We start from the raw sequence: 25,599 nt of genomic DNA, 5'->3' as shown, positions 1-25,599 counted from the left end.
GCATCTGCTAGTGTAGCTTCATAGCCGTATCACTGGCATAGCTGCTTCTTGTATGCAAATGGAAATAAATCATGCACTGGCATAAGACATCTCTGTGCTGATATTATTGTGACCACATTGGGACCAGTACTGATGTAAGTATCTATGTAATAATGACACCCAAATACAAGAAAAGGCCAAATGATACAGAATCTGCATGCAGAGACAAGACCTGAATTTATGCATTTTATACTAGTATTGGCACTGTCAACCTGAGAGTAATTTACACCTCCTCCAGTAAGCTGCTTGCTGTCTGATTTATGTGCTTTTTGGTACTTGTGTAAGAATTTCGGTTCAACTGCTTGTGTGGATTCAGTTCAAATTGCACTAGTATAAAGGTATCTTACTTCCTATACAGCTTACACTCATTTATTTAGACCGATTATATCACCATGAAAAGGTATTTTTATTGGTACTATGCACATGCATTTTTTCTGAGTTTCATTACTTATACTGCTGTAGGTAAACCACTTACATTTACATAGAGTTTACTCTATGTAAAATGTACCCTTAGACTGAAAGGGCCAGATTCAGAAGTGGTACATAAAGGGATAAATGGATATGAACCCAAGCAAAAGCAATAGGAGTTTAAGGATTGTATCTCCCTTGTTGAATATGCCCCAGATGTTTGACACTATAAGATGACCTCACTTAGGGCCTCTTGCAGCATTGGTCCAGAGATGCTGAAGCTGAGATGGAGTTTATTTGCCTAAATAAAACTGGAAAAAAAATTGCATTTCTGTTAAAGTACTTGAAAATGGACATCCTTATTCTGTACCTTCCTGTAACCCATGCAGAGCCAGAAGCAAAGTCTGGGGAGCTAATTGGATGTCAAGGGTGGGAGCCAGTGGGGTTAGAGAGAAAATTGCCTGCATGTTTTCTGCATTGCTACAGAATGGAAGGTTTTCTTAAACCATGGATTATACCTGTGAAAATTTGGGAATTGAAATACTTTTGAACTTTGTTCCTTCTCTCCTTGTGAGGCTGTTTTGTTCATTGGTACTGCGGTATTTAAGTCTTGACATTAAGTAGCACCAAGAGTGCACTTACCAAAAAGAGTTCCCAGACACCTGGAAGCCAGAACTGATCCCAGAATTCTTGCTCCATATATGTAATATTGCTATGTAATTTTAGCTTGAAAATTTCTTTATTTCATCTTGGGGAAAAACAAATACACTTTTTTTGTTAGAGAGATGCTCTGTCACAGTATCTGTGAATTCAGTGTGTTTCCCTTTGACTTCAGTGGGATTTTAATCTTGTGCATTTTCAAGTTTGCCTAAATTTGAAACTATCATAATCTGTGAACATTGTTGACCTGAAGCCTCATACAGGATATCTGTTATTCAGAGGGATTAATTATGAAAGGCTTCATAAAAGAAAGTCATTCTAAAAGGACATCTGAAGGGAGGAAGAGAGTCTTAAAAATGAAGGGAAAAAAAGTACTCTGATCATTTTGATAATAACATTTGATAATACTGTCATGCCTTGAAAATGACAATTTCATTCAGCCACAATGAAATGTTGAACTGTTCCAAATAGCATGGTACCCACTTTTCCTTCTCAATCAAAAAAAGCATATATATGTACATTCAGACTAGTATTCTTCCGTCTGCTTCAGCAGAAGCACTGAAAAGTTACTGCTGATGATTAAAACACTGTGTCTGACCAAAGCTGCCTTCATTGTTATCATTATCATTATCATTATCATCCCGGAATGGAAAGAAAAAACTTAATGCTACCTGCATGAATTTTGGAGACACCCCATATCTGCAAGTAGGAAACGTGATCGAGTTGTTGCGCTAGTAAGACTAGGAATCAAAGGATTATATACTGTGTCATATCACTGGCTCTTTAAGCAACCTCTAAGAATTGCTTAAATACTTGGTATATTGGGTAATACATTATTAATCATTGTACTACTTGACAGATGTGACATGAGATTTAATATATAACACTCTAATTTCTTTAAGCACAAGTATAAGACTTGCCTTTGGAAAAGAAAGGTGATCTCTGGTTCAAGAACTGATCAGGAATCTGAAGCTTTCTCTCTGTGCCTTGGTTCACCTTCTGTAAATAAAGAGAATATTCTATTTTTATTGTCAATGAAGAAATGCTTCTACGGCATGTATTTTGAGTACCTAACTCAATGCAAGTCTGAACTTCTGTATGCATAGCAGAAATACGAATTTAACTAACAATAATTAATTACAGAACGTATCCAAATCCTGTTAAAGTCAATGAAAATACTCCCACTGACTTTACCAGGGGTGGGATTGGGTCATTGTGCTTTTAAACTGCATTGACATCTGTAGATGGAAGCTTATATTGATGTTTTTGTCCAGGTTCTGCTGTTTGCAGAGGGCTGGTGACTTTAACATGTTGTAACCTATGGGTGTAAAAATTTATTTTAATGCCTTTTTTTTTTTTTCCTTCCTGGGCAGGATTTATGTGGGCATCATTCATGTGATACTCTGGGAATGGCAGACGTTGGGACCATATGCTCTCCTGAGCGCAGCTGTGCAGTGATTGAAGATGACGGCCTCCATGCAGCTTTTACAGTGGCTCACGAAATTGGTATGCAGTGCCTTTTCTGTTCGCTTGCCAAATCAAACACTTGTAACAGCTGCATTAGTAACCAAAATACTTCGCAATTAATTCCAGATTTCCCCTGGTCCAGATACTCACTTGGGGATTAAGGCTGTATACATATACACTTCAGGGTTAACTAATAAGGGATCAGAAGGCAAGTGAAGGCGCACAGTAGGTGTTTCCTTTCTGACAGTGTCGTTTCTAAGCGGTAGTTGAAGTGAAAATTCAAAGGCTGCTGCTACTGTCCAAAGATGTCAATACGTGTCCCTCCTGAGAAAGCATTTGTCTCATCTGTTGGAATTCGCATGCATTTAGTGCATACACAGTGGAAAATAATTCACCTTTTTGAACTACTTCCATGCTCTACTGTTACGAAACTTTTTCTTGGGACAATGTATTACCTGCAGAGGAAGGCTTTTGTGGAAAAAACAGAATTCTAATCTGTTTCCAAGTGTATGGAAATTCCACCTTTATGATAAAATATGGTACTAATGTGAATCCTGAAATAAGTGAAATAGTATTTAAGTGATGAAGGTTTAGTCAAAAAAACTGTTTAACTTCATTTCAGTTTCCACCTCAGTGAACAGCAATTTAATGTAGGAGCCTTACATGTACTCTTCAGAAGGATTTAAGATATAGTGACAGAAGAAAGTTCATATTCTGGGGTATTATGTCTGTCATGATATATTCCTTCAGAGACACTGCTGCCATCTTGATTATTTTTAATTTACTAACGTTTTGTGAGCTGTGTTCACTGGAAATATATTCAGTATGAGGGCTATTCGCTTTGGTGAGTGAACAGCAATTTAAAAGTGGAGAACATTTTTTTTTTTTTTCACATTCTTGGAAGGAAATGACAAGGAAAGGAGAACTTTCAGAGAGAGCCAATTTCTGAATTGCCTTGTACCTCATGCCAAACCAAAGTAAAGTTTGCTTTGGGAGTATCATTGCAGTAGTTCAATTTTCAAGTAGCTAGCAGGTAGAGCCCAAGAGTTGTGTGCCTTATATATACATCTGGCTCAGCAACCAGAGGTCACCAAGTATGAAAAAGCAGCTGGCATGTCAGCGACCTGACCCTTCAATGATTAGTGAACCTAACCCTACTGCTCTTATGGTGCTACAAAGAAATTAAATCAGTAGTGGGTGGAGAGGCATGTGTTGCATGAAAACATAAAGTATTGTGGCAGAATGAGTCCCCAAAACAGAAATTTTATTTTAATAAACAAGAATATAATTATAAAAGAAAAAGCCCGCTGAAATCAGTAATTCAGAGAATGTGGAGATAAGTACAGCAATACATCAAATAAAACTTCACATCAGATGAGTTTAGTGGCATCAAACCTGGATGCTTTGAAGCTAATGAACCATCACAAACGTGGTCTAGAACTGGGACAAGTAGATAAATCGGCCAAGTTAGCCTGTCACTCAGAGGCCAGTCTGCTAGAGGGACTGCTGGTAGCTTCTTGCATCCAGAAGTGATGCTTACTGCTGAAGGTTAGTGGGCATTGGTGAAGTTGGATGAGGGACCTTCTTGTGATGCCAGTGTTGATATATCTGGTGTGTGGAGAGGCGAGTAATGTGTCTTGACAACCATTTTATCAGCAATAAATACATGTTTAGATAGGTTAAAAATGAAAGAACATAGATCAATAAAGGTAGGGATGAGCAGTAAATATACATATTATTACCTTGAATTCCACACAAAGAAAATGTAAACAAAAGTGAATTATTTTTAATGATCTAGAAGCACATTTTTGAAATAGAGCCATTTTCATACCTAGCTGCTTACAGGAATCTTTAAAAGCTATAATTTTCAATGTAAAAAAGGCATGAATTGAAACGAATAAATAAGTACCCTAATTGACAAAAAAACTCTAGTTTGAGGTTGTTTAAAATAACATCCCTTTTTTTTTCTCCTCACCATAAGATTTTAAGAAAGGAGGGGTGTCAAGTCACAGAATGATCTTTGTGTGTGTGGCCTGAAGTGGGAGAAGTTGAGAAGAAAACACAGCTAAAATTGCTTGAGTACTTACATGAAATTAAAGGTCAAAAAAGGATGAAAAATAAAAGTGTGGCCTGGATACCCTTTAGTTAAGCACTTTGGGGAAAACCTTGCTTTATTTTATTTGGAGACCAGATTTCTTCCTACAAGTCAGAAGTCTTAAAGTTCCCCCTCTCCTGTGGGTAGGGTGTAGCTTTTATTTTACAGCGGCTTAGTTATTTGGTGGAATTCACCTGGCAACATAGGAGATGCCCTGCAAGACAGAGGGGATGCTGAGGGCTCTAAGCCTAAGATGCTCCTTTCAGTCAGTAGGAAGAGCAAGGTGAGCCGCTAGGTGAATCAGAGTCACCGTCTGCAGTTTTTTAAATAACCCTGCTGCGTGTGCATGTGTAGCAGATGCAGCATCATTAACACGGACTTGATCTGGAGAATGGCCGTGTGTCCTCACTTTGACTTCCAAGCAGATCTGAATGCTCTTGTTTCCTCTCTGAAGGATCCAAGAGCATTTTTGAGGATCAGATTCTTTCTCTGGAAGGCAACCAAATTAAATAGAACTGCAGCACAACCAAACAGGACAACGCACAGCCCAGGGGCTCAGGTGGGATACGTGCATAGGAAGCCAAAAAGCAGCCTGCTACAGAATAAAGCCTGCCGCTTCGGTTGCCAGGGTTTCTACTACATTATGTGTTAGATGTGTGTTTTATTTCTCTCAGATAAAACAGATGGGTTTTGACCAGTGGTTTTTGAGGGGGAGAGTATGAATGAGCAGCAGTAACAGTCAAAATCTCCAAAAAGCTGTAAACGAGAGCACAGAAGGAAATAGGTGCAACCAAATTCTTAGTACAACTGATTAGCTGACCATAGGAGGTGGAGATCCATATATAAAGATTGATGAGTCTGAATCTTGTCCTACTTGCATGTAGGAAAATCAGGAATAATTTATCGCCAATATCAAATGCAGAAAATGAGGATAATGCAACAAAAAATGTGAGGAAGCTTTGTAACTTTGAATATGATGATCCAGTTTCTCCTCAGAATAAAGGGAAGCAGTGCTAATAGCATAAATGTTATTTTTAAATCATAGCCTGTCAAGACATTCAGCCACTAATGGTAAATCCATATATGGTTATTTTCTAGCAGGGGACATGCTGTTATCAGTTTGGACAGCAGCAGCTTTGCTGTCACAAAAATAGTCTTCTGGATTCTTGCCTAAAGTCATCAGTTCAGCTCCATGTTGTGGCATGTGGATGTCTTTTTTGACTTTAAGCAACTCCTTCAGCTATGCCTCCATAGCTTTGCAGGGATATCTGAGCTAGCTTAGGCACAGTATGTAGACATTCTCCAAGTCTTTGTTATCATCAGCCTATTGTCTGTAAAAAAAATTATGTTCCCTTATTTCAGGCACTTCCCTGCTTCACAGAGACATCTGGAAAAAAGCATTAAAGAACCTATGATTGCTCATAATCTCAGCATTTGTTTAATGTTTTTCATAGATCAGCACTAGCATATTGCTTCTCCATATATCACTTAATAAAATAACCATCAGGAAACAAAAATAACTAGATTCTCACTCTAATACTCTGGACTTTTGGGTTGGAGATTTGTTGCTTTTAGTGTTGAATTATAAGCCAACCTGTGCATCCTGTGAAGATAAACATGATCCAACATCACCAACAGACACAGTCAATCCATTTGAAGTTACGTTTAACATCTCTTGTGATGGGATATATCCAATACATGACGATTCCTTGTTTAGTAGCCTGGTGTGTTGCATTTTGTGGTGCAGTCACAGTCAGAAGTTTCTGCTGACTTCAGCTCCTCCTATGCTGGAGTCCCACATGCTTTGGTACAGACAGCCCACCAGCCTAAAGGGTTCATCATCTGCAAAAACAAAATGAGAAGAGTTCAAGAGAAAATAAGTGGAGAATGAAACTGCTCGTTTTATCCATAGGTAATTTCCCAAAATCACAAAGGAAATCTCAAGGAAAGCCAAGGATTAAACTTGTCTCTTGAGTTTCGATCTAGTCCTTAAATACAAAAGCATCCTTCCTGTAGTCTTTAAGCAGGCAAAGTTCCAGTTTAGTTCAGTGAGAGTTACATGGATCTAATAACTTAAATTATATGTATCTTTATTCTTTCCATCAATCTTGAAGAACATTTTTCTTTCTTTTTTTTTTTTAAGAGGAGGTACAGAGAAAGCACTGCCTTTTTGCTCAGTGGTAATGTTCATTTGACCTTTTGCAAAGTTCCTATTTCTCTGTTATGCAACCACGCTGGCATGCTGTTACTCCTTCTATCCTCCTGAGTAATATGGTTTACTGATGTTCTTTCCAAGTATTTTATTTTTAGAATATACCTTTAACATTGCTACATGGAACTAATTAAACCTCTGTTCATTAGTTTTCTTTTATCTTTTACATGTGACTTTAGAGAAGGGAAGGCCAAAGGGGGGCATAAAAGCAGTCTTCAAATATATTAAAAAAATCATTGCGAAAATTTACGTAATAAATCATTCTCCATGTCCACCTGGGACAGCACGAGGGGTAATGGCCTTAAATTGCAGCAAGGGAGATTTACTTTAAGCATTAGCCAAAATCATCTAACCAGAAGGACAGTTAAGGGCAGGAGTGAATTGCTTGGGGAGGCTGTGAAATCTCCATTACTGGAGGTTCACAGGAGGCGGCTGGCTAAAACAGCTGTGGCTTAGGGGACGCTGATCCTACCCTAGGGCGGAGGGGTGCACAAGATGGCTTTTCAGCATCTCCTCTCAGCCTCATTTTCCATGGTTATGTGAAGTTATCACAACTTCCTCCACCGCTATGCTGCGTAGCACCTAAAATCAAGGAACTGTACGGAAACTAAAACTAGAAAATAACGTGTTTAATACCAGATCTTTTTCAGCATGCTGTCTTTCTGTGGCATCTGCCACCACTGAGGACAAAAATACCGTGAGCGCTGTCAGCAAAGTGTAGTGCTTTATTAGAGAGCATAATTTTATGTAAAGAAGACATTTTAGAAGTGAGGTATCAGTCCTGGGGTCCCTACTCAGGTGGTTCACTGAAATACATCAGAATACCATTTTGCTGAATTCTGAGTGGATTGAGGGTATTTATTCAGAGCCTGAGCCTGTGTTTGAGTTGTAGACCTCTGTAGAAAGAGGGCCATGCCTACCATGTCTAACCTGTGTAACCTTTATAGCAAACTGTATGATTCTGACCCTTCTTCAGAAAAAAGTGAAACCAAGAACGATGTGTATGATATTTAAATGGTAGTCTTGCTTTTGATGTCCATAGAAGAGTCAAAAAATACTCTTATTCCATATTTTACCACATGCTCATTTTGTATACGCTCAAAAGTAACTAAATACAGTCATCTTTTCTTTTCCACTGCTGAACATGTAGCCCTTTGATTTCAAGGCTGTCAAGATAAAGCAGAAAAAGACAAGCTTCAGACTTGACAGGTACAAATCTTTTTTAGCCTTTCATTTCAAGGAGGATACATTGCCAAGGGCACAGAATCTCATAGGCACATGAAAAAATGGTGAAGGTTGTCTGACTTTCGTGTTATGTTTCCTTCATGACAGATGAAGTTTAGGCAAATATCCAGGTAATCATAATTAGGCAGATTTGTTTTCTTAAAACAACAAAAAAGAGAGAGAGGGTACACTCATCCAAGTCTTCTCTGAAGACATACATCAGGAAAATTGCTTGATTCCTTCTCTTTGAAACTTTTTCAAAGTTCTGCCTAAGTGTACACTTGCAAAAGCTCTTGAATTAAGCCCTCATGAACATATCCCCTTTGGTTAAGGGAAAAGACGGGCAGTCAAAGCTAAGCCTTCACAAGAGGTGAAGAGTGGGGCAGAAAATGTAACTGATGCTTCAAAAAGCAAACATCAGCTGTACAAAAGGTTGCTGGTTAAAATTTTGGGTAAAAATTCTTGGCTTGCCCAACAATATTTTGATTAACTTATAATGTTTTATGTAATACATAGTTGTTCCACCTGCAGTACACATGGTGCTTAAAGGAAACCTTTTTTAGTGAAGCTGAGACAGTTTGTATGGAAAAGTGGAGAGATGGAAGGGGGAAATGGATATGATGAAGAAAAATTGAATCCTCAGGTTCTGAATATGCTTGAGCTTTTCTTTATCTACCGCATACTTTTAAGTCTGAGTAGATTGGGGATCTTTGCCTTCTGTGAAGCGGTTCTGACAGAGCAGTGAGGAGATGGGGGGCCATGTTCTCAACCAGAGACTTGAGGAAGTGACTCAGACACAGCACTAACATTGCCCGAGTTTTCAGAGGTTTTCTGGAGTTGTGCTGATCTTTCTGTGCATGTAACCTCATGAAGAATTAGATTAAACAAGTGCTATGCTTTGAAAAGTTGCTACGGATCCTGAAACATCGTAACTTAAAGCCAAATATATAGAGTGAAATATCAGTATCTCTGCAACAATAAGGGAATTGAGAATGAAACTGTTTTGCCTAATGTTTCAGAACAATCCTTATCCAAAATTATTTTAGGGACATGCTTTAGTGATAGACTCGGCAGTGTTAGGTTTACAGTTGGACTCAATGATCTTAAGGGTCTTTTCCAACCTAAATGATTCTATGATTCTAAAAGAAATCCACTTCAGATGTGTGTGCCTGAACCCCCAGTCTTCCAGACTGCAGGGGAAAGTAGGGATTCCTTTCCTCCTTGGCAGGTAAATACTACCGGTGTGATCATGTCGGTTTTGTGTGGAAAGTACTTCTGGTACAGAGAAGAAGGCAGAATTACCCAATAAACAGGCAGCGGGCAATGCAATTTTTACATTTTTGCACTATCTACTCTCCCAGAATTCATTCATTTACCATGAGCTACCATGAATTATATTCTTTGCGAGTTAAACTCTTGAGTTGGACAGATGTGAAATGGGTGTCACCATCTCCCACTTTTTCATTAAAATTAGTATTTATCTTCTACATGCCCCATTAATGAGCATAGCAGATGTAGCGCGGACCTCCAAGACCACATCTTTTTAATGATTATTTGAGTCTGTGTGGACACAGTGGTTTCTGATTGCCTAGTCCGCATTGCCTGGCCAGAATCTTGCCTGCAAATTGTCTGTCTGATGGGGGTGATGTATCTGTGATCTCCCGCAGAAGTCTGTTATAACAAGCCGTTTCAGCAGAAGTTTGTTTTGTGTAAAGTCTGCAAGACTGGTGTGTGGATGTCTGACTGTGGCTTTTTTTTTTATGTCTGCTCCTGAAAAGAAGCTGCACTTCAGACTATTGTTTCATTCAGTCTGAAGAACTCTTTTAAGCCAGAAATATTAAAAACTGCCTCTGGGCTGGAGATTTAAAAGAGAGAGTGGGGGTTTTTTTCTTTTTTCGTTCGTAAGTGATGGATAGCAGTCAAAGAAAAGAAAATTGGAAGGAAAGTTCAAATATGACGAAAGAGGAATAGCCAGTTTTATATTCTATACATGGGTTTTGTAAGCTTGTGTAATTCTAAACACTTCTGTTTTATAAAAAAACAACTTTATTAATCATTATTGCTTAAGTCTGTCATTTTTTATCCAAAATTCCTATGACTTCAAGAGGATTTCTGAGTGATATCAGTATGCAGTTCTTAACGACGAGTCAAGTACTCTGCACAAGTTAGAAAAACAGTACATGCAGAAAGAAATGGTTTTATTTTAAAAGAGTTACCGCATTCAATCTTTGTTTAGCAAAGGAGAGAGCGAGAAGCTCGTGCAGAAGGTATGGGCTGGTGATTAGACCAAGGAATGTTGAGCCAGGAGCTTCCCGAATCCTGATCCCGTGAGAGCCAGTGACTCACTGGGTAACCTTGGGCAAATCACTTGACCTCCTTTTGTACCCCAGTCATCGCCACTGAAAATTAGGTGAAAGGCATGACCTCACTGAAAAACACATGCTTCATCGGAGCTGAGCTTTTCTAAGAAAACAAATTACAATGCCTGCAGCATTTTTTAGCGTGCTGTGTCACTTTGCATGTGTCTTGTGGTCAAATTCAGTGCAAGAGCTGTACTTTGACATGCTGTTCAGTTCAAGCACTAGAGATCTGTGTATGTCCATAAATAAGACTGCTTTTTTTTCTTTTTTTCCAGAAGAGCCACCATGATTTGTGTTTTAGCAAAAGCTGCTATACCTTGGGGACGCTTTTTGTTTTATTTATTCCTATGCTTGAGATACCAGTGAAAAATAAATGAGATTAGAGTAATTTTTGCATGCTGTTCACTCAGAGAACCTCTATAGATAGCCTGGCAACATATTTTAAGAAAATTCAGAAATACCTGAACTTCTGTTTTGCTTCCCAGCGCTCCTGGGAAGAAAATACCTGCAGTGCAATGTGCTTCGCCACGCATCCAACGTAGCTCTGATGCGCTCCTGATTTACCTGCAGAGCTCTTTGTGCCCTGAGATTTAGAGAGGATGTAAGTTTTAGCAGACTTGTCATAATTGCTTTGGAGTGTTCTCAGCCTATATTAGGAATATACACTCCATTCCTACAAGGTGTAGGAATTCGTTTTGAAGCCATTAGGGGTATTATTTCTTGTTGGGCTGTAAGGGGTGTTGGCCTTCAGTAGTTGCTGGGGCAGGGAAGCTTGTGCAGTGCAAGGTCTGCTCTTAGGAATGCAGACAGTGCAGGTGAACTGGGATCCAGAGGCTGATGACTGCTGTTGACTCCTTCATTTCTTGCTTCAGGATCTAAACAGACTGAGCAGTGTCAAGAGCCCCTTGCAGGCAACGTTCCAAAACACATTAGGGTTCAAAGTCTGCAGGTTGCTTTCATGCCGCTTTCAGCAGTTCACTGATGTAGTCTCACCTTCTCTCACCTCAAGGGGAGAAGGCAGGCTGTGTAGAAAGGCTGTCAGTCCATTGAGCTCGTTCGTCTTTTTGCCGTTTGGGAAGGAACCGATTTACCAGAAGGCTAGCTCCTCTTCACTTGCACGAGGGTAAACCCTGCCTCCTCGCCATCTGTTTCTTTTACCATTTTGTGCATTCCTACAGCATAACTTAACTAAACACCATCCTGCTGGTAAAATTATATTATGTCATTTTCACTCAGTGGGAACTGTCAACACCAGTAAGATGCTTCACTAAGTGGAAAACATCAGATGATCTACTAACCAATTCTCAATCAGTCATCATTTTACACAGCTGCTGGGAGCCTTTTTTTTTCTTTTTTCAATAGCCTGGTTTGAAGTTCATATTAGTACAAAATGTTGTGGTGCTAAAATTGGCATCGTTTTTAAACATCTTCATTATAAGATTTGTGCTCGTTAAGTCTTTGCTTTTGCCCAAAGCTTTTGCTGGAATCGTGCCTATATACAGGATCACTTCAAGGATCTCCTGTCACTCTTTCACATTGGTTCTTAGGAAGAAGGGAAGCATCCCTTCTTCAGATCTTGGATGCAAAAGGACGAAGGGCGCAGGTGTAGAAGTATGTTGTTGTTCCCACTTCTGTGCTAAAAAGAGCATACGTTAGCTAGACAGTATTTAGAGATTACAGATCACTGTGATATTTTGAATTTTGATTATTTTTAATGAAAGGCAAAAACAGTTTTAAGAGTCATTGGAAGTTGGTCATCTATTTTAATCTGTTTTAGGCATGGTGAGAGTGCCTTAAAAGCCCAAGCTAGGATGGAGAGAGATTTAGGTTGTGATCAGTACTGGGAATTTTAATTCCATAAAATTCTTTGAAAGTTGTATTCACAGTGTTTGTAAGCATACATATGAAGTTAACTGGCAAATTAGTATGGACAGGTAGTATCCATATATTTAATGCCATGAACAGATATTACCCTCACTAATGTCACTGGCAGTTAATTCAGAAGCTCAGATACTGACAATCAGCATTATATATTTTGGAAATTATTTGCTACTTACTACTTCTTTCCTTGTCATGATTTTTTAAAATTATTTTTGACAATTTTAAAAATAAGAAGAGACATTCACAAACACTTTGGGAAGCTTCTCCTCAAAAAGCTGAAGTCTGCCAAGTGAGTGACTTAGTTCTCGTCGTGCATTAGAACAATGGCCTTATTTAATATGACAAAGTAGACACTGTTAATGAGGTATGTCCTCTGTTTACCCCATTTATCACTGTAAAGTATAGAAGTTATGCTGCACTCTAATTAAAGGTGAAGCCAGTAGCTTGACACTTTCCAGAAGATGACCCTGTTTCAGTTTCCTGTGCTTTTGCCAAAGTATTTGGGATGAAATGTTCTGTGCTGAATAGTTGCCTGGGAAGCATTTCATTTTATTTATTTACTCTGAACTTCTCCACAGAGACTGTCCAGCCATTTCTGAGAGGGAGACTAATTTGCAATCATTTTATGGAAAAATTTGCAGTCTCTCTGCTCAAAGCAAAGAGCTTGAGATTTGGTAGCAAGCTTTCTCATATCAGAAGGATATTTTTTTTTCATATATGGAGGAGAAAAAAAGAAAGGAAGAAGAACAACTTCAATCCACAGCTCAGCAGTTGCATTCTCCACAGAGTCTGTGTGTCTCTCGGAGTAGAGAGGGAAGGAAACTATACCATCTTCAGGCGGGGAAGCCAGGAGCAAGCTAAAGCACAATATATTCCCTCGCCTGCATTGCTCAGCTGTAGGATTTCCATAGTTTCACGTGGTATGACCGCATTGCTCTGACAGTAGGTAGTCTAAGCTGAGGTTGCTTACAAATCACACTGCAGGAGGCGCCGGGGCTGAAAAACACACGTAGGAAAGACAAAGAGGTCTTTCCGAAACCAGGACTGATGAAGTTAGTGCAAGGAGGAACTTAAACACACAAAAACTGTGTGAAAAGAATGTCATAGGTAGCAGAGAAACTCAGAGACATCCAGGTTGCACATCCAGAAGCATTAGTGTTAACAGGGCCTGTGCATATCAGCGCTGTATTAGGTCATTTATTATGCACTCATGGGATGTCTTGTCACGTAAGATGGACAAATTTACGAAAGGTGAAGTACAGTTATGCAAGAAAGGGATTCGTATAGAGAGCAAAGTTGTATCTTAAATGGGTGGAGCATTGCACAGCGGTATCGGAGGGTGTTAAGGTTAAGAAACTTGAATTCTGCCCTACAAGACTGAATCCTTCACATCACAGAGTTTTGGGTAGTTCTGAATGGTGCTATAAAATGCTGAGCACTCTGAAAAATTCAGTTCTCAGGTTGCAAGTTTGCACCCAACTGTTATTCCTATCCTACACTGAACATGCGTTGTGTGCCATGTGATGTTACTCAGCCGAACTTTTTGAACAATCCTCCAGCGTTTGTTATTCACCCAGAGCTATTTAGTACCTTAGAAATGAAACTCCTTTTCCACTGACAGAACCTCAGTACCTTATTTCACAAGCATGCGGCAGTGAAGTGATTTCTTGCAGTGTTACAGCTGTGAGCAGTCTTGGGACACTAAATACAAAAGCATTGTTCCTGCAATACAAGTTGTCTCAGAGAAGGTTGCTATAGTGAGACTTAGGTCAACCAGCGCGGTGTTTTCATGCTTACTAGGCTAAGCTTTTGCAAGTATTTCTGTGTAATTGATTGGTAATATATGCATATATGCACAGATTCAAGTAAAGCACAAGAAGCTGGCTGAAACTCCTGAACAGCTCTGCAAAGCAGCGTGTGCGCGGTCCTGATTTAAATGGGGAGCTGTGCTGCATATTGAGGGGCACATCAACAAAAGCTAGCAGATGGGGCTAAGGCCCTCTCTTGTAAATGTTTGCTTAAGTTAGCAGAACACTAGTGAAACATGCCACAAGGAGTTATTTAATGTCAAGAGAAAATGGTTCTAGTTATATTACTACTAGGCATGCGTTGAGGTTCATTAACCTGTCAGCTCTGCTCGTAGTTCTCAGAAATGAGCTGTGACCTGGTGCCATTCAGTGCACTAGCACGAATACAAGTACAGCGATAACATTGTATAGAAGGGCAGCCAAAACTAACATCATCTTTGCATTTCCTGAAGACACTCGTTGCCAAAGTGTCTAGGACTTTGGCAAAGTCAGAGGTAGTCCTCATGGGCACAGTAGCTGCTGATTCATTAAACACTTAGCTTGTGACAATTCCACAGAATTTGCTGTATAGGTTAGAAGGGATGCACTGATTATTTGGTTACTCTGTCAGAGAAATGTGTCTGCTTGAAATCATGGTCTTACTAGTGAATTACTTTGCTCAACACCAGCATTTGGCTTAAATAAAACAAAGTTGTCATCTCTTCAGAGCAAGTATTTATATATTGTGCTATATCAGATTGAAACTTGGCATGTACCTGCTGATATTCAGTTGTGTCTCAGCACAGAGTAAAAATAGCATTATCTGGCCCATATATAATAAGTATTGCCAAAGGAAAGTGGTTTTACCTATCAGAAAAAAATAAGCCCAAATCTTGCATATAAAACACACCGGTAATTAGAGTCATTGAATCATAGAATTGTTAAGGTTGGAAAGGACCTCCGAGATCATCGAATCCAACCTGTTAACCTAACTGCTTTGTCCACCTCTAAACCATGTCCCTAAGCATCGCATCCACACGTTTTTTGAATACTTCCAGGGACTGTGATGGTACCACTTCCCTGGGCAGTCTGTTCCAACACCGAACCAAATTAGACATGCCTTCAGTATGAAAGTTTGATTCATTATGTTTTTGCAGCAATGTACTTGTCGTACAGCATTGCAATAGCAATTAGTAACAGTAGTAACACGGAAAGGAGTATTAACTCTAATCAGTGTTAACCCAGGTTCCTTGAATAAATTCTTACTAGCATTTATAATACTACAGGGCCTTTTATTCAAATAGTAGCTGTGTTTGAATGATGTTGGTAAATGTGTGCGCATCAGGGGAAAAGAAAAAAAGAGAAATGCTCTCTTAGTTCTCCTTCCCACCTCCTTTCCAGTGGGAATTCAGTAGCTGCAGAAGACAGACTGGCTGTTCTCAGTCATCACTGGTACAACTCAAAGTGATAGATAAGGTCCTCTTGTACTTTTCCTGTAGCTCCATCCTTAGGTCAGGAACCCAGCATGTGAGTAAGGCTGCCAGGTGGTACCTTGGCTTCTCTCACAGGACAGAAACCCTGATTTCTGATCTCCTACAGCCTTAACACAGACTTCTGGTCAGATAGCTACTTTCCTAATCTCAGATACAGCTCAACAATGAGTGCTGTCTCCATCTCTTTCCTCTTGGCTTCTCCCCCAAAGCAGATGAAAACAACGTAACAGCAAGTTTATATGAGTCAAATAGATAAAATTTGCTGCTTTTCCAGCCTGTATTGTAGGTATTGGTATTGTTATTACTATTGTCATGCCTTCTAGTGGAAGGTGACTCTGCGCCTGGCAGGGAGGTTGGAACTAGATGATCTTTAAAGTCCCTTCCAACCCAACCCATTCTATGATTACTATGAATATCAGAATATGATATCCTGCCATCAGTGTCCCTATTTGTGTCACCTTACAGCTAGTCTACAACAGTTATACTGAAGCATGAGCTGATGGTACGTAGAAGGCTATTAGTTATTGCAGAATAATACAATCTGTCTCTTCAGCTGCTATTTGAGGGCATCAGGTTTATTTCTCTGCAGTGGCTTTGATGGGTGGTCTTTGTCGTTATCATTAAAGCACTCTTGGTCTAGCCCTGAATGTCTGAGTAATCATCTCCTGGCCTAGGTTGAAGACTGTGAGCGTAAAAGCCAGGCTTGAGCTCCCTGCAGCTTTGGTTCCCATTCAGTCTTCTACTTCTTGGATAGTAAGTTGGCTGTGAAATAAGCCAGTGTGGGCATGGAAATTAAAGTTAAACCTGATGTTTACAGAGGGAACAAAGTGTGTTGCCTGCAATCTATTATTGTTGCCCAGAGACTAGAGAGGATGGGGATCACTGATCTACAGAAAAGGTTGCTGTCACACTTACAAGAACTCATCTAGCACGGGACTGAACTCCTCTGGACATTAAGGATTTTTGCAAGTTCCATCATGTGCTGCTTTGCATGCACGTTATTTTGTGTTCTGGAGTATAAATATCCAATACCGTATACATTTAAAAATAAAAAAGAGCAAAACTAAAACTCTAACCAAAACAATACTAAAAAGCACCCTTGCACAAAACAAGACTCTCTGTGTGGGAGAGGTTGTTTTGAAAACATTATTCAGATTGTTTGATGTATCATAGAGGGTACTCGCACTTCAGCGAGGAGTGCGCTTTTAAGAATTTACATACAGTTTGTTTAGTTGCTCCATGAATATTAGCATTTTTGTCCATTTAGAAAGATATTGTAGCACCTTTCTAGACAGTTGCAGAACATCTTTACAGAGTGAAGTATTAGTCTTTCTTGCTAAAGATGATTTGGAAAAACAGTAAGAACTAAATTGTTGACTAATATAAATGAGTACAGTTCATTTTAGTCTTCATCACGTTTCAATTAGCCCAGTTCAATGACATGTCAGCTGATGGCATTACTTCCTTGCTATATGTAATGGTGTAAACTGTCACACCTTTTTTGTCTTCAAGCAGAGATACCGCATTTCAAGTGACCTGCTTTGGGCTGCTGTTCAAAATTTGAGAATGAATTGTACAATTCATTTTACCTTGACTGCGAGATCCAGCTGGTAAACTCTGTTTGTGGGTAGTCATATCATTTTATTTATTTGCTTCATTTCTATAGGGCACTTACTTGGGCTCTCCCATGATGACTCCAAATTTTGTGAGGAGAACTTTGGCTCCATGGAAGATAAGCGCCTGATGTCCTCCATTCTGACTAGCATCGATGCTTCAAAACCCTGGTCCAAATGCACTTCAGCAACTATAACAGAATTTTTTGATGATGGTCATGGTATGTATTATCACACTTTGTGTCAGCTACATGTTAGTTTTTACTGTGATCTATTTGTTTAATAAGAACATTTTATACCAGCTTGTTCATTCCTCGCTCATCTTCAGGACTATCTTGGAAGTGCTTGCAAAACAAGGGAAAGGTCTAAAAGGCTGGCAGAGTCTCACCCTCCCTTTGCATGGTTGAAATGCAAGGGAGAAGAAAGAGTTGATGGAGTGTGTGTTGGCAATAATTTGGTTTGGAACATGGAGAGGTTTTTTTAAAAGCATGAAATTAGTCTTGTCTTCCCAAATGCCACAGATATGAGCTCGGAGAGTACTTTAAACAGAGGACACAAGGAAATGGCTTTTTCCTCACAGAAATTAAAGTGGGTGACACGGTCTACTTAGCATTAGACTACAGGTATGAGCAGAGTGTATGTGTTCTTGTTACCATTAATGACATTTATTATGTTTATAATGCCATTGTATTTATTGTTTATGTAGACAGGCTGTAAGCAAGAATTAAGACTCCTCTGTGCTGCATATGATAAAAGATTACTTCTGCCCCAGGAGCTTACCTTCCAAGTCATGTAACTAATATTTGTTAAATATGTCATTTACCCTTTGGAGAATAAGTGCAAAACTTTCATTTTCCAAAGGCAGTAATAAAAAAGCATAGTCTTCACTCTTTAATGAATTTTAAAGTCTTCATTGTGCTCCCAAAGCAACTGCTGTTCTTAAACAAACCATTCAAATTCCAAAATGCTGAGATAAAAATGACATAATTGAGTGAATGGATCAAGTTGTTATGGTAACCAAAATGCTTATGGATAAAAAGTATGGTATGTCTGCTGAATGTAAAGGGTTTTTTTGCTTCTAAATATTTTGTCGGCTAATTTCAGTGCTCTCTGAAATATTTTCTCCTATTTTCCTCTATTGGAGAATGACTTCATTTTTTCTCTCAGTTTTATTAGATCCATTAATCTGTGCTGTCCTGTTTTATGATCCATATTGCTCTGGCATTGACTTAATATTACCAAGTTAGTTTCCACATATGAAGAGAACTTTCCTTTTCGAGTTTAGTTACTGAGGTACAGTACAGTTCACTGGGGTAAAAAAAAGGGACCTCCCTTGCCATCCATGAATGATCTCTTAGAGAGCACAAGGAACACTGAAAAACATTTTCTCTTCTGTTCCTCTCCTGCTGCAGGCGAGTAGAAAGGTTGTTCTAATTTTTTCCCTTTTTTTGTGACCTGACTTCTTCTCTTTACTATGCATCCAGCTGGCTACTTTCTCCAACAATAACGAAAGCAAAGAGAGCGTTTCTCCCACCCACCTCACCTTTGGCTTGTTCGTACCTGGGGGGATGCTTGAAATTTGGACCCTTATCCATGAGCTGGACCCAGTCTCAATGTGAAAGTAAGGCGGGGCTGTAACAGTCAGTCCTACAGGTCTAAGAATATAACTGCCAGTTTTTTCCAGTAAAAGTAGGTAGGAGCTCCAGATCCTTCAGAGCTGCGTTATGGTCTCCTTGTTCAGCATAAGTGCTGTTTTCCTGTACACGAAGTTTAGCAGTCCTCAACTGCTTACACTTTTCACAAAGTCTTGTATTCTTTGCTGCATGTAAAGGGCTTAGGATCTGTCAGTCTGTTAATGCATAGGTTAGGGTACATTGCCCTTTCTAATACTCATGAGTAGTTATCACTCAGGCATGTAGTCTCAAAGAGTTATCGATGTGATGAAATCATTCACAGAAAATTTGAACTTCTCATCATAGAAGTCCATAGTCCTCTGGGAATTAGTTCTACTGATGCTATTGGTGTGATTTCAAATATACAATGTTTAGGGAATCTCTTTTCTTGAAAGATCAGGCCTTCAGAAACCTTTTCTAAGTAACAGTCTTCATTTTCTGTTGAAGTTTATAATTTTTCAGTTATTTATCTTAAATCAAAGATTTGTCTTAACAGAACACAAACACTATCTATGAAGTAAAAATGGAAGTCAGTGATTTAAATTGCAGTTTCCTCAAATTATTGTGCTGAAAGGACATGCATTATTTTAAGAAGGGAACTTCTGGTTTTATTTTGTTCTTCCAGCCAGTGAATGAATCCATAGCTCCATAATTCCCATTTGTAATGTACGCTGAGTGTACCAGAAACCGCAGGATCCTAGTAGAGCATGACGCTGCCTTTCAGACTGCTTTGGGCTGATAATAAAACAGTGCAAATGTGCCATATTTCCGTGTTTCCTTCAGAATAGGCATGTGTCTGCTTTTTGGGTTGCTCATTTTTTTCCTTAGCTGGGGCAGATGTACTGTCGTGTAGTTGCAGTGTTTTCCCTCCCTTTTTGTTTTCAAGAAGGTGCTCCCCTGCAGTCTTCCCATAGAAAGAAGAAAATCCTCTCTCTCTCAAGTGCTGCTAGGCAGAGGAAAAAACCCTTAACCATTCAGGTGAAATTTTGAGCAGTGCCGCAGGCATGATGTAGAGGAGGAAGGCACAAAGTAGCAGTTGCAATGAAAGAATACAGATATTCATATGCCAGGCTTTCTTTTAGGATGTTTGTGACCGGATTTTGCATAGTCACAGGAAGCTTATGTGGGAAACACTGAACAAGAGGAGACTCTTCCATTCTCTAATAGGCAGCATAAGCAGATTGCACCGGGGTTTTGGTCTGAGCGGGCATGAGCTCATGAATTGTGCTTTGTGACAAACAGGGTATGGCAGCATTGGTGTGGGGAAATAAATGAAGTGCTTCATCTGCTGCTGCCTATGGCTAAGCATAATGAAATGTGAATGATTTCCAGAAGTTTGGATCTGTGAGCAGTATTCTACTACAGAAGAACAGTCAATGTCTTATCAAAGCTTTACGTTTCCCATATAGATTTAGATGTTCACCCCATACTGCTGTAACAGCAAACATCACAGTCTTGACTCTCTAATTCCTTAACCTCACTTTGTCAAATACTGATGTTCCTGTTTTCTAAATTTGGAAAGTGGTGCTGGGGAGTGGACTCATCTTATAAAATGTGGGTATTAACTATGTAGGTAGCTACTCCTAAACTGGGTATTTAAGTTCCCATCGTAGTGCAGAGGGGCCTAATCAATGGCATCAATGGTTTGACTGATCTCATGAGTTGCATTAGTGATGCTGAATTACACCATAAACTCGTTTGCCTGAGTAGTGAAACATCTGACAGCTGACTGAATTGCAGACACCAGCATTACATACAGCTGAAGTCAGCTAAATAAATCCCAATATAAATGTCTTGTCCATGGTCAAACAGGAGGTCTGGTGAGGATCAAGGTGCTGATTCCCTGTCTCCTGAGGCCCACTCTGAGAACTATAAACATCATTGTCATATCACCATTTGTTATACACCCAGGAGATAACCCCAAACAGCAGTTTGACATTTAGGAAGAAAAGGCTGGGTTAGTGTCCAGAAGACAGTGACATTTATTTCCATCTGCTTTTAGCCAACCCTCTCCTAAGGTACTAATTGCCTTTATTGTCATGCCAACCACGAGGCTGTGGTATGATTGCTTGCGATTTATAGTGTTTGTCAGAGTGCTCGGTGCTCTGTGCAACCTGAAACAAGGACTACTTCTATTGAAATTAATTTATATCCTGCTTATCTGCTTTCTGCACAGATCTTCTTCTGCCTTTTTCTCCCAAGATATATTGCACATAACATTGAGGAGAGATAATGAGATGGCTTAATTAACACTGTCATCAGACAACAATGTTGCTCTGTTCCAGGGCACACAGATGTTCTTTGGTACTCAGGACAAAAAATGGGAATAGCAGTATATACATGCTCTGTATGTTGCAATGTCATGTAGTGAATTGAAGCGCTCTCTGCCCCTCTCAACCAGGGGGCCCAGGGCAAACCATTCTCCAACTTATCTCTGTCTTTTCTGACCATTACAAGTAGGAGGTTGGACCAGCTGGTGGTGAAAACACCTGCACTGCACCTGCAACCTGTCTAAACATAGATTACCACTGCTACTATCTGTAAATGTAAAGATTTTTTTCTTCCTGTGGGTAAGCCTTAGGGGCCTTTCCTACCTTCAGTTTTGAATTTATCATGTGAGATCAGCTGGAACACCTGGCTTTATAGACATTATATGTGTTTCCTCAGAGCAGTATCGGTTAAGGAGAACTTTGGATCTCATTCCCCTGTATTCTGAAGGGGAAAAATGCTATATTTGCTTTGTAAGCTTGTGAAACCTGTTTGTTATTCACATGTGAAAGATATTCAAATGGGTGTTAACTCAAATGATTGACAAATCAAGTACATGCAAGGATATGACTTTTTTCTTTTTTCTCTAAATTTATATTTCCAGTCACATCAGTCATGGTAGATCCCAGTGATGGGCAGCAGTGTCCGTCATGGCAAAATTATGTGTTATTACGATGTTTTAAAATACTGAATAATGGTTGCACTTGGGAGTTTGTTAAATGCTGCAGTATATATGCAACAGTAGTGTCTACCACTAAATGTTAACATGCTAGTGCCTTCCCATCACCACCCTAACACCAGCTTCCTCCCCCATCACAAGACATACGAAGTAGGGCTTCTGCTGCTCTTTGCTGTTACAGAGTGTATTTTTGACAGCAACTTTTGCCAATTACGTCCTTCTCAGAAACCCCAGAAAAAAAAAATCTGTGCTTCCTCACTCTTCACCATGAATTTATATTTTACACTACAACAGGCTTTGAATGCTAGGGTACCTTTAATTATCTTTATCTCATGGCACTTAGCTCATCAGTTAGCATTGGCACACCTTGTCTTCATTAAAAAAGTCAGCATAATTCAGATTAAAGATAAGGCTAGGGTAAATCAGAGTCAGCAAAGGACAAATGGAACAAGTTTAACAAGACAGAGAGTTTTTTGGTAGTAAGTGATGATGCAGAAAGAATATTTGGCTGATTTGGCTAATTGGCTTTAGTCTTTAGAGGGAAAAAAAGAACAGCTGCAGTTAAGTGTGTGTTCTGGAGGGAAAATACAAGCCATGGAGAGACGGGGTATTTGGCTTGTTTAAATTCACTGCCATAGCTTGAAATTCTATTCCATTTTTGTGTAAATAGTGAGGATTTTATAGATAGCCTTTTTTTCACCCATGATTCAACTGAAGAACACTGGTGTAGGTTCCAAAGTGAGGTAAATTGTGGTAAGTTATTTTGGCCAAGGATAAGTGAAGCTTGCCCAGACCACATATCCCTTTCATGAAGTGTAAAAGAGGTTACACTGAATAAATAGTTCGGCATGTCAACAAGTAATTTTTTCAATAGTAAAAAAAAAAAAAACTATCAGTAGATCCTCTAGAACCTAAATGTGAATTCTCATTTTTAGAGTGTGCCAGACAAATCTTGACCTCTGCGGTATATCTCAAAACACATATTCAATTCTTTATGCTTATGCTATTTTTTCCTTTTCTTTCTGTTATTTATGTATTTTTGTATAAAATGGATAGCCCTCTTCAAACTAATTTCAGAAGCAGCCAAGTATTATTCCTTACAAGGAAAGCCCAGTGCAGATTTACCGCCAACATTAGTTTTGATATGCAGCTTATATTTTTCCTTTGATCTGCTGGGGTTTTTTTCTTTTATTTTTCTTTTAAGTGCCTCATTGGCTACAAGTCTGGTTTTTGTGATTTTTTCTGGCATCCCTTTAGAAGCTTTACCATTTCTGACGTTCTGTCTCAAAATTCAAATGACAACTTTGCTTACTTTGCCATGAGCCTTGATCATTCCTTAAATCACAAACTGATAAATAGAGTGGAATGTGTTCAGAGTCAATTCAAGTAAAGGAAACCAGGATGAAAGGCCAAAGGGACCTGACTAAAACTCATTTACACCCTCAGACTGGAAATAGGCAGCTCGACACCTGGTGTGCTGCTGAGTGACAACACTGTCACGATAGTATGACCTTGTCCAAAAACTGATGACACCTCAGAGAGCCTTTCCATTCATGTCAGCATCCTTTGAATGAGGTTCACTGTCATTATCAATCTGCCTAACTTGAATGACAGATTTGTAGCACTGCAGAGAAAGCTAGGAAATGAGTAATAATAGGTTGCTTTGCTCTTTTAGGTAACTGTTTGCTGGACCAACCGAGAAAGCAGATCCTGGGCCCCGAGGAGCTTCCGGGACAAACCTACGATGCCATTCGTCAGTGCAAACTGGCGTTTGGACCCGAATACACAGTGTGTCCTGGTATGGACGTGTGCTCTCGCCTCTGGTGTGCAGTTGTGCGCCAAGGTCAGATGGTTTGTCTGACTAAGAAGCTGCCTGCTGTGGAGGGAACACCATGTGGAAAAGGGAGGATCTGCCTCCAGGGAAAATGTGTTGACAAAACCAAGAAGAAGTACTACTCAGTAAGTTACCAGCTGTGACCCTAGGGAATTTTAGCAGGCATGATCCTCAAAGGCACTGATTTTTGTGGGAGTGAAAGGGACTTTATGGAAGCAGATTGAAAGCTGCCTTATTTTTTAGCATGTAATTGGAGTGTTATTGGCAAGGGCTATAGGAAAAATGCTGCTGAATTTGAGGAGGCATGTTTTCTTCTTGAAGTATGAAAGCCTTAATTCCTGGGAAACTGGGAGCATCCCGTCAGAGTAGAGGATGTGCCCATTCAGTAAGTCAGGTCTCAGGACATACAGAAAGATTGTCAAGGACCTATTCTTAGCTTCCTGACTTCTTGGCAATGGACTGCAAGGTAAATTAAATCTCTAAATTTAATTTACAGCCCTCATCTGAAAGGCCCCGGGACTCTAACTCTAGTGAAGAGAAAGGTGGATGAAGTTCATCCAGAATATAATTTCTGGAGCAGAAAAGTTTGCACCTCCAGTGACAGAGTCCCCTCTGTCAACTTTATACATCTGAAGAGTCCCCAGGCTCATGAGAACTGTAAACTGCCCAATTCAGATACTTGTAAATTTACTGGGTAAACAGTAGCACTGCCCCTTCTGTTACACCCACAGAAGAGGTATGGACTTGTAGAGCTTTGTGAAGATACTTGCAAACTATGAGAGTCATTCAAATCAAGCTACAGCCCTTATAACGCCCTTTTTATGGAATTATATACTTCTACATGCTGTTGCAATACTCCTTCTAGGTAGCCAATTTAGCAGAGTTGCAAACTACATCTGACAACTCCATCTCTTACCAGCAATTCAGAGCAATACCTACACATCACAATAATTGCATTTAATTAATCATAGATTAGCCTTACGAATATATTCTGGAAGCCGAATGCCCTGCAGCGAGTTTAAGGGGCTCTATTGGTAGGAATAGCAAAAAATAAGAGAGCAGCACATGAGACTATGGGTGCTATTTCTGGTGCATGGGTGTCTTCCATGAAACAGGCTGAAGGCGGCTGTGCAGAGCAAGGCCTCATATTGCCTTTGCATGCGCAGTGCCAATGAGATGTCATCAATGTGCAGATAAACGACAGAAATTAACTCTGCTGGGAGAAAGAAGGCTCCTAAGATCTGTTATCCCTGATTAAAATGACCAAGGAATCACCTTCAATTGAGGAAAACATTAGCAGTGTCTTTGCGATGTAGCACCTTTATTCACACTTGGATGACGTCCTTACCTCCCACTGTTCCATATATTTCAGGCTTCCAGCCATGGTAACTGGGGGTCCTGGGGACCCTGGGGACAGTGCTCCCGTACCTGTGGTGGAGGAGTTCAGTTTGCTCATCGTCACTGCAATAATCCAGCTCCTAGAAACAACGGCCGGTACTGCACCGGCAAGAGGGCCATCTACCGCTCCTGCAACGTCGCACCCTGCCCAGCAAATGGTAAGTGCCTTCATGCCAAAGTGCCTTCGTGCTCCAGCCTCTATGTTCATAGATAGTAAATATTGAATATCTGCTGTGAAAGGAAACAACAAAGGTCCATTGTAGTTTTTCCAAAACATATTTACCAAGGCAAGACATTCATCATTAATACAATACCGTAATTCTTCCCCCATCCCCACCCTGACGCCATACAGAAAGGACCCTTGAATGAAAAGAAATTTCAGTCCTGGAAAATGAACTGTAATGCAAACTTTAGTCCTTTAATGCTTATTATGTCATGGGAAGATTTCCAAGCTAAAACAGTTGAAGGATTTGAAGGTGAGTTCTAAATAAAGAGGTGAAGTGACGTA

The 25,599-nt window shown here is 39.7% G+C and overlaps 1 protein-coding gene and 2 long non-coding RNA genes across 3 annotated transcripts in view; 1 reads left to right on the top strand and 2 right to left on the bottom strand.

The window, feature by feature from the left end:
• Positions 1-25,599, top strand: part of ADAMTS5 (ADAM metallopeptidase with thrombospondin type 1 motif 5) — a 48,814-nt gene that overhangs the window by 10,892 nt on the left and 12,323 nt on the right. The window contains exons 2-5 of the mRNA XM_009473543.2: positions 2,481-2,613; positions 17,293-17,460; positions 23,535-23,818; positions 25,066-25,249. Of these exons, the coding sequence (XP_009471818.2) occupies positions 2,481-2,613; positions 17,293-17,460; positions 23,535-23,818; positions 25,066-25,249 (769 nt within the window). The remainder of the gene's footprint in view (positions 1-2,480; positions 2,614-17,292; positions 17,461-23,534; positions 23,819-25,065; positions 25,250-25,599) is intronic.
• LOC148055704 (uncharacterized) lies at positions 2,022-25,179 on the bottom strand. Its single transcript, XR_015704525.1, has 3 exons — positions 25,042-25,179; positions 6,264-6,511; positions 2,022-2,106 (listed from the first exon to the last, which is right to left on the bottom strand). It is a non-coding gene; the product is annotated as an uncharacterized LOC148055704 (long non-coding RNA).
• LOC148055703 (uncharacterized) overlaps positions 25,191-25,599 on the bottom strand; it is a 41,396-nt gene continuing 40,987 nt past the window's right edge. The window contains exon 4 of the long non-coding RNA XR_015704524.1: positions 25,191-25,322. This is a non-coding gene — a long non-coding RNA (uncharacterized LOC148055703). The remainder of the gene's footprint in view (positions 25,323-25,599) is intronic.

This window comes from Nipponia nippon, unplaced genomic scaffold, assembly GCF_047370975.1.
Source record: "Nipponia nippon isolate SJK-2023a ecotype South Korea unplaced genomic scaffold, ASM4737097v1 scaffold_2, whole genome shotgun sequence".
NCBI lineage: Eukaryota > Metazoa > Chordata > Aves > Pelecaniformes > Threskiornithidae > Nipponia > Nipponia nippon.
The sequence above is the reverse complement of the archived record's forward strand: the minus strand, read 5'-3'. Positions and strand labels throughout refer to the sequence as shown.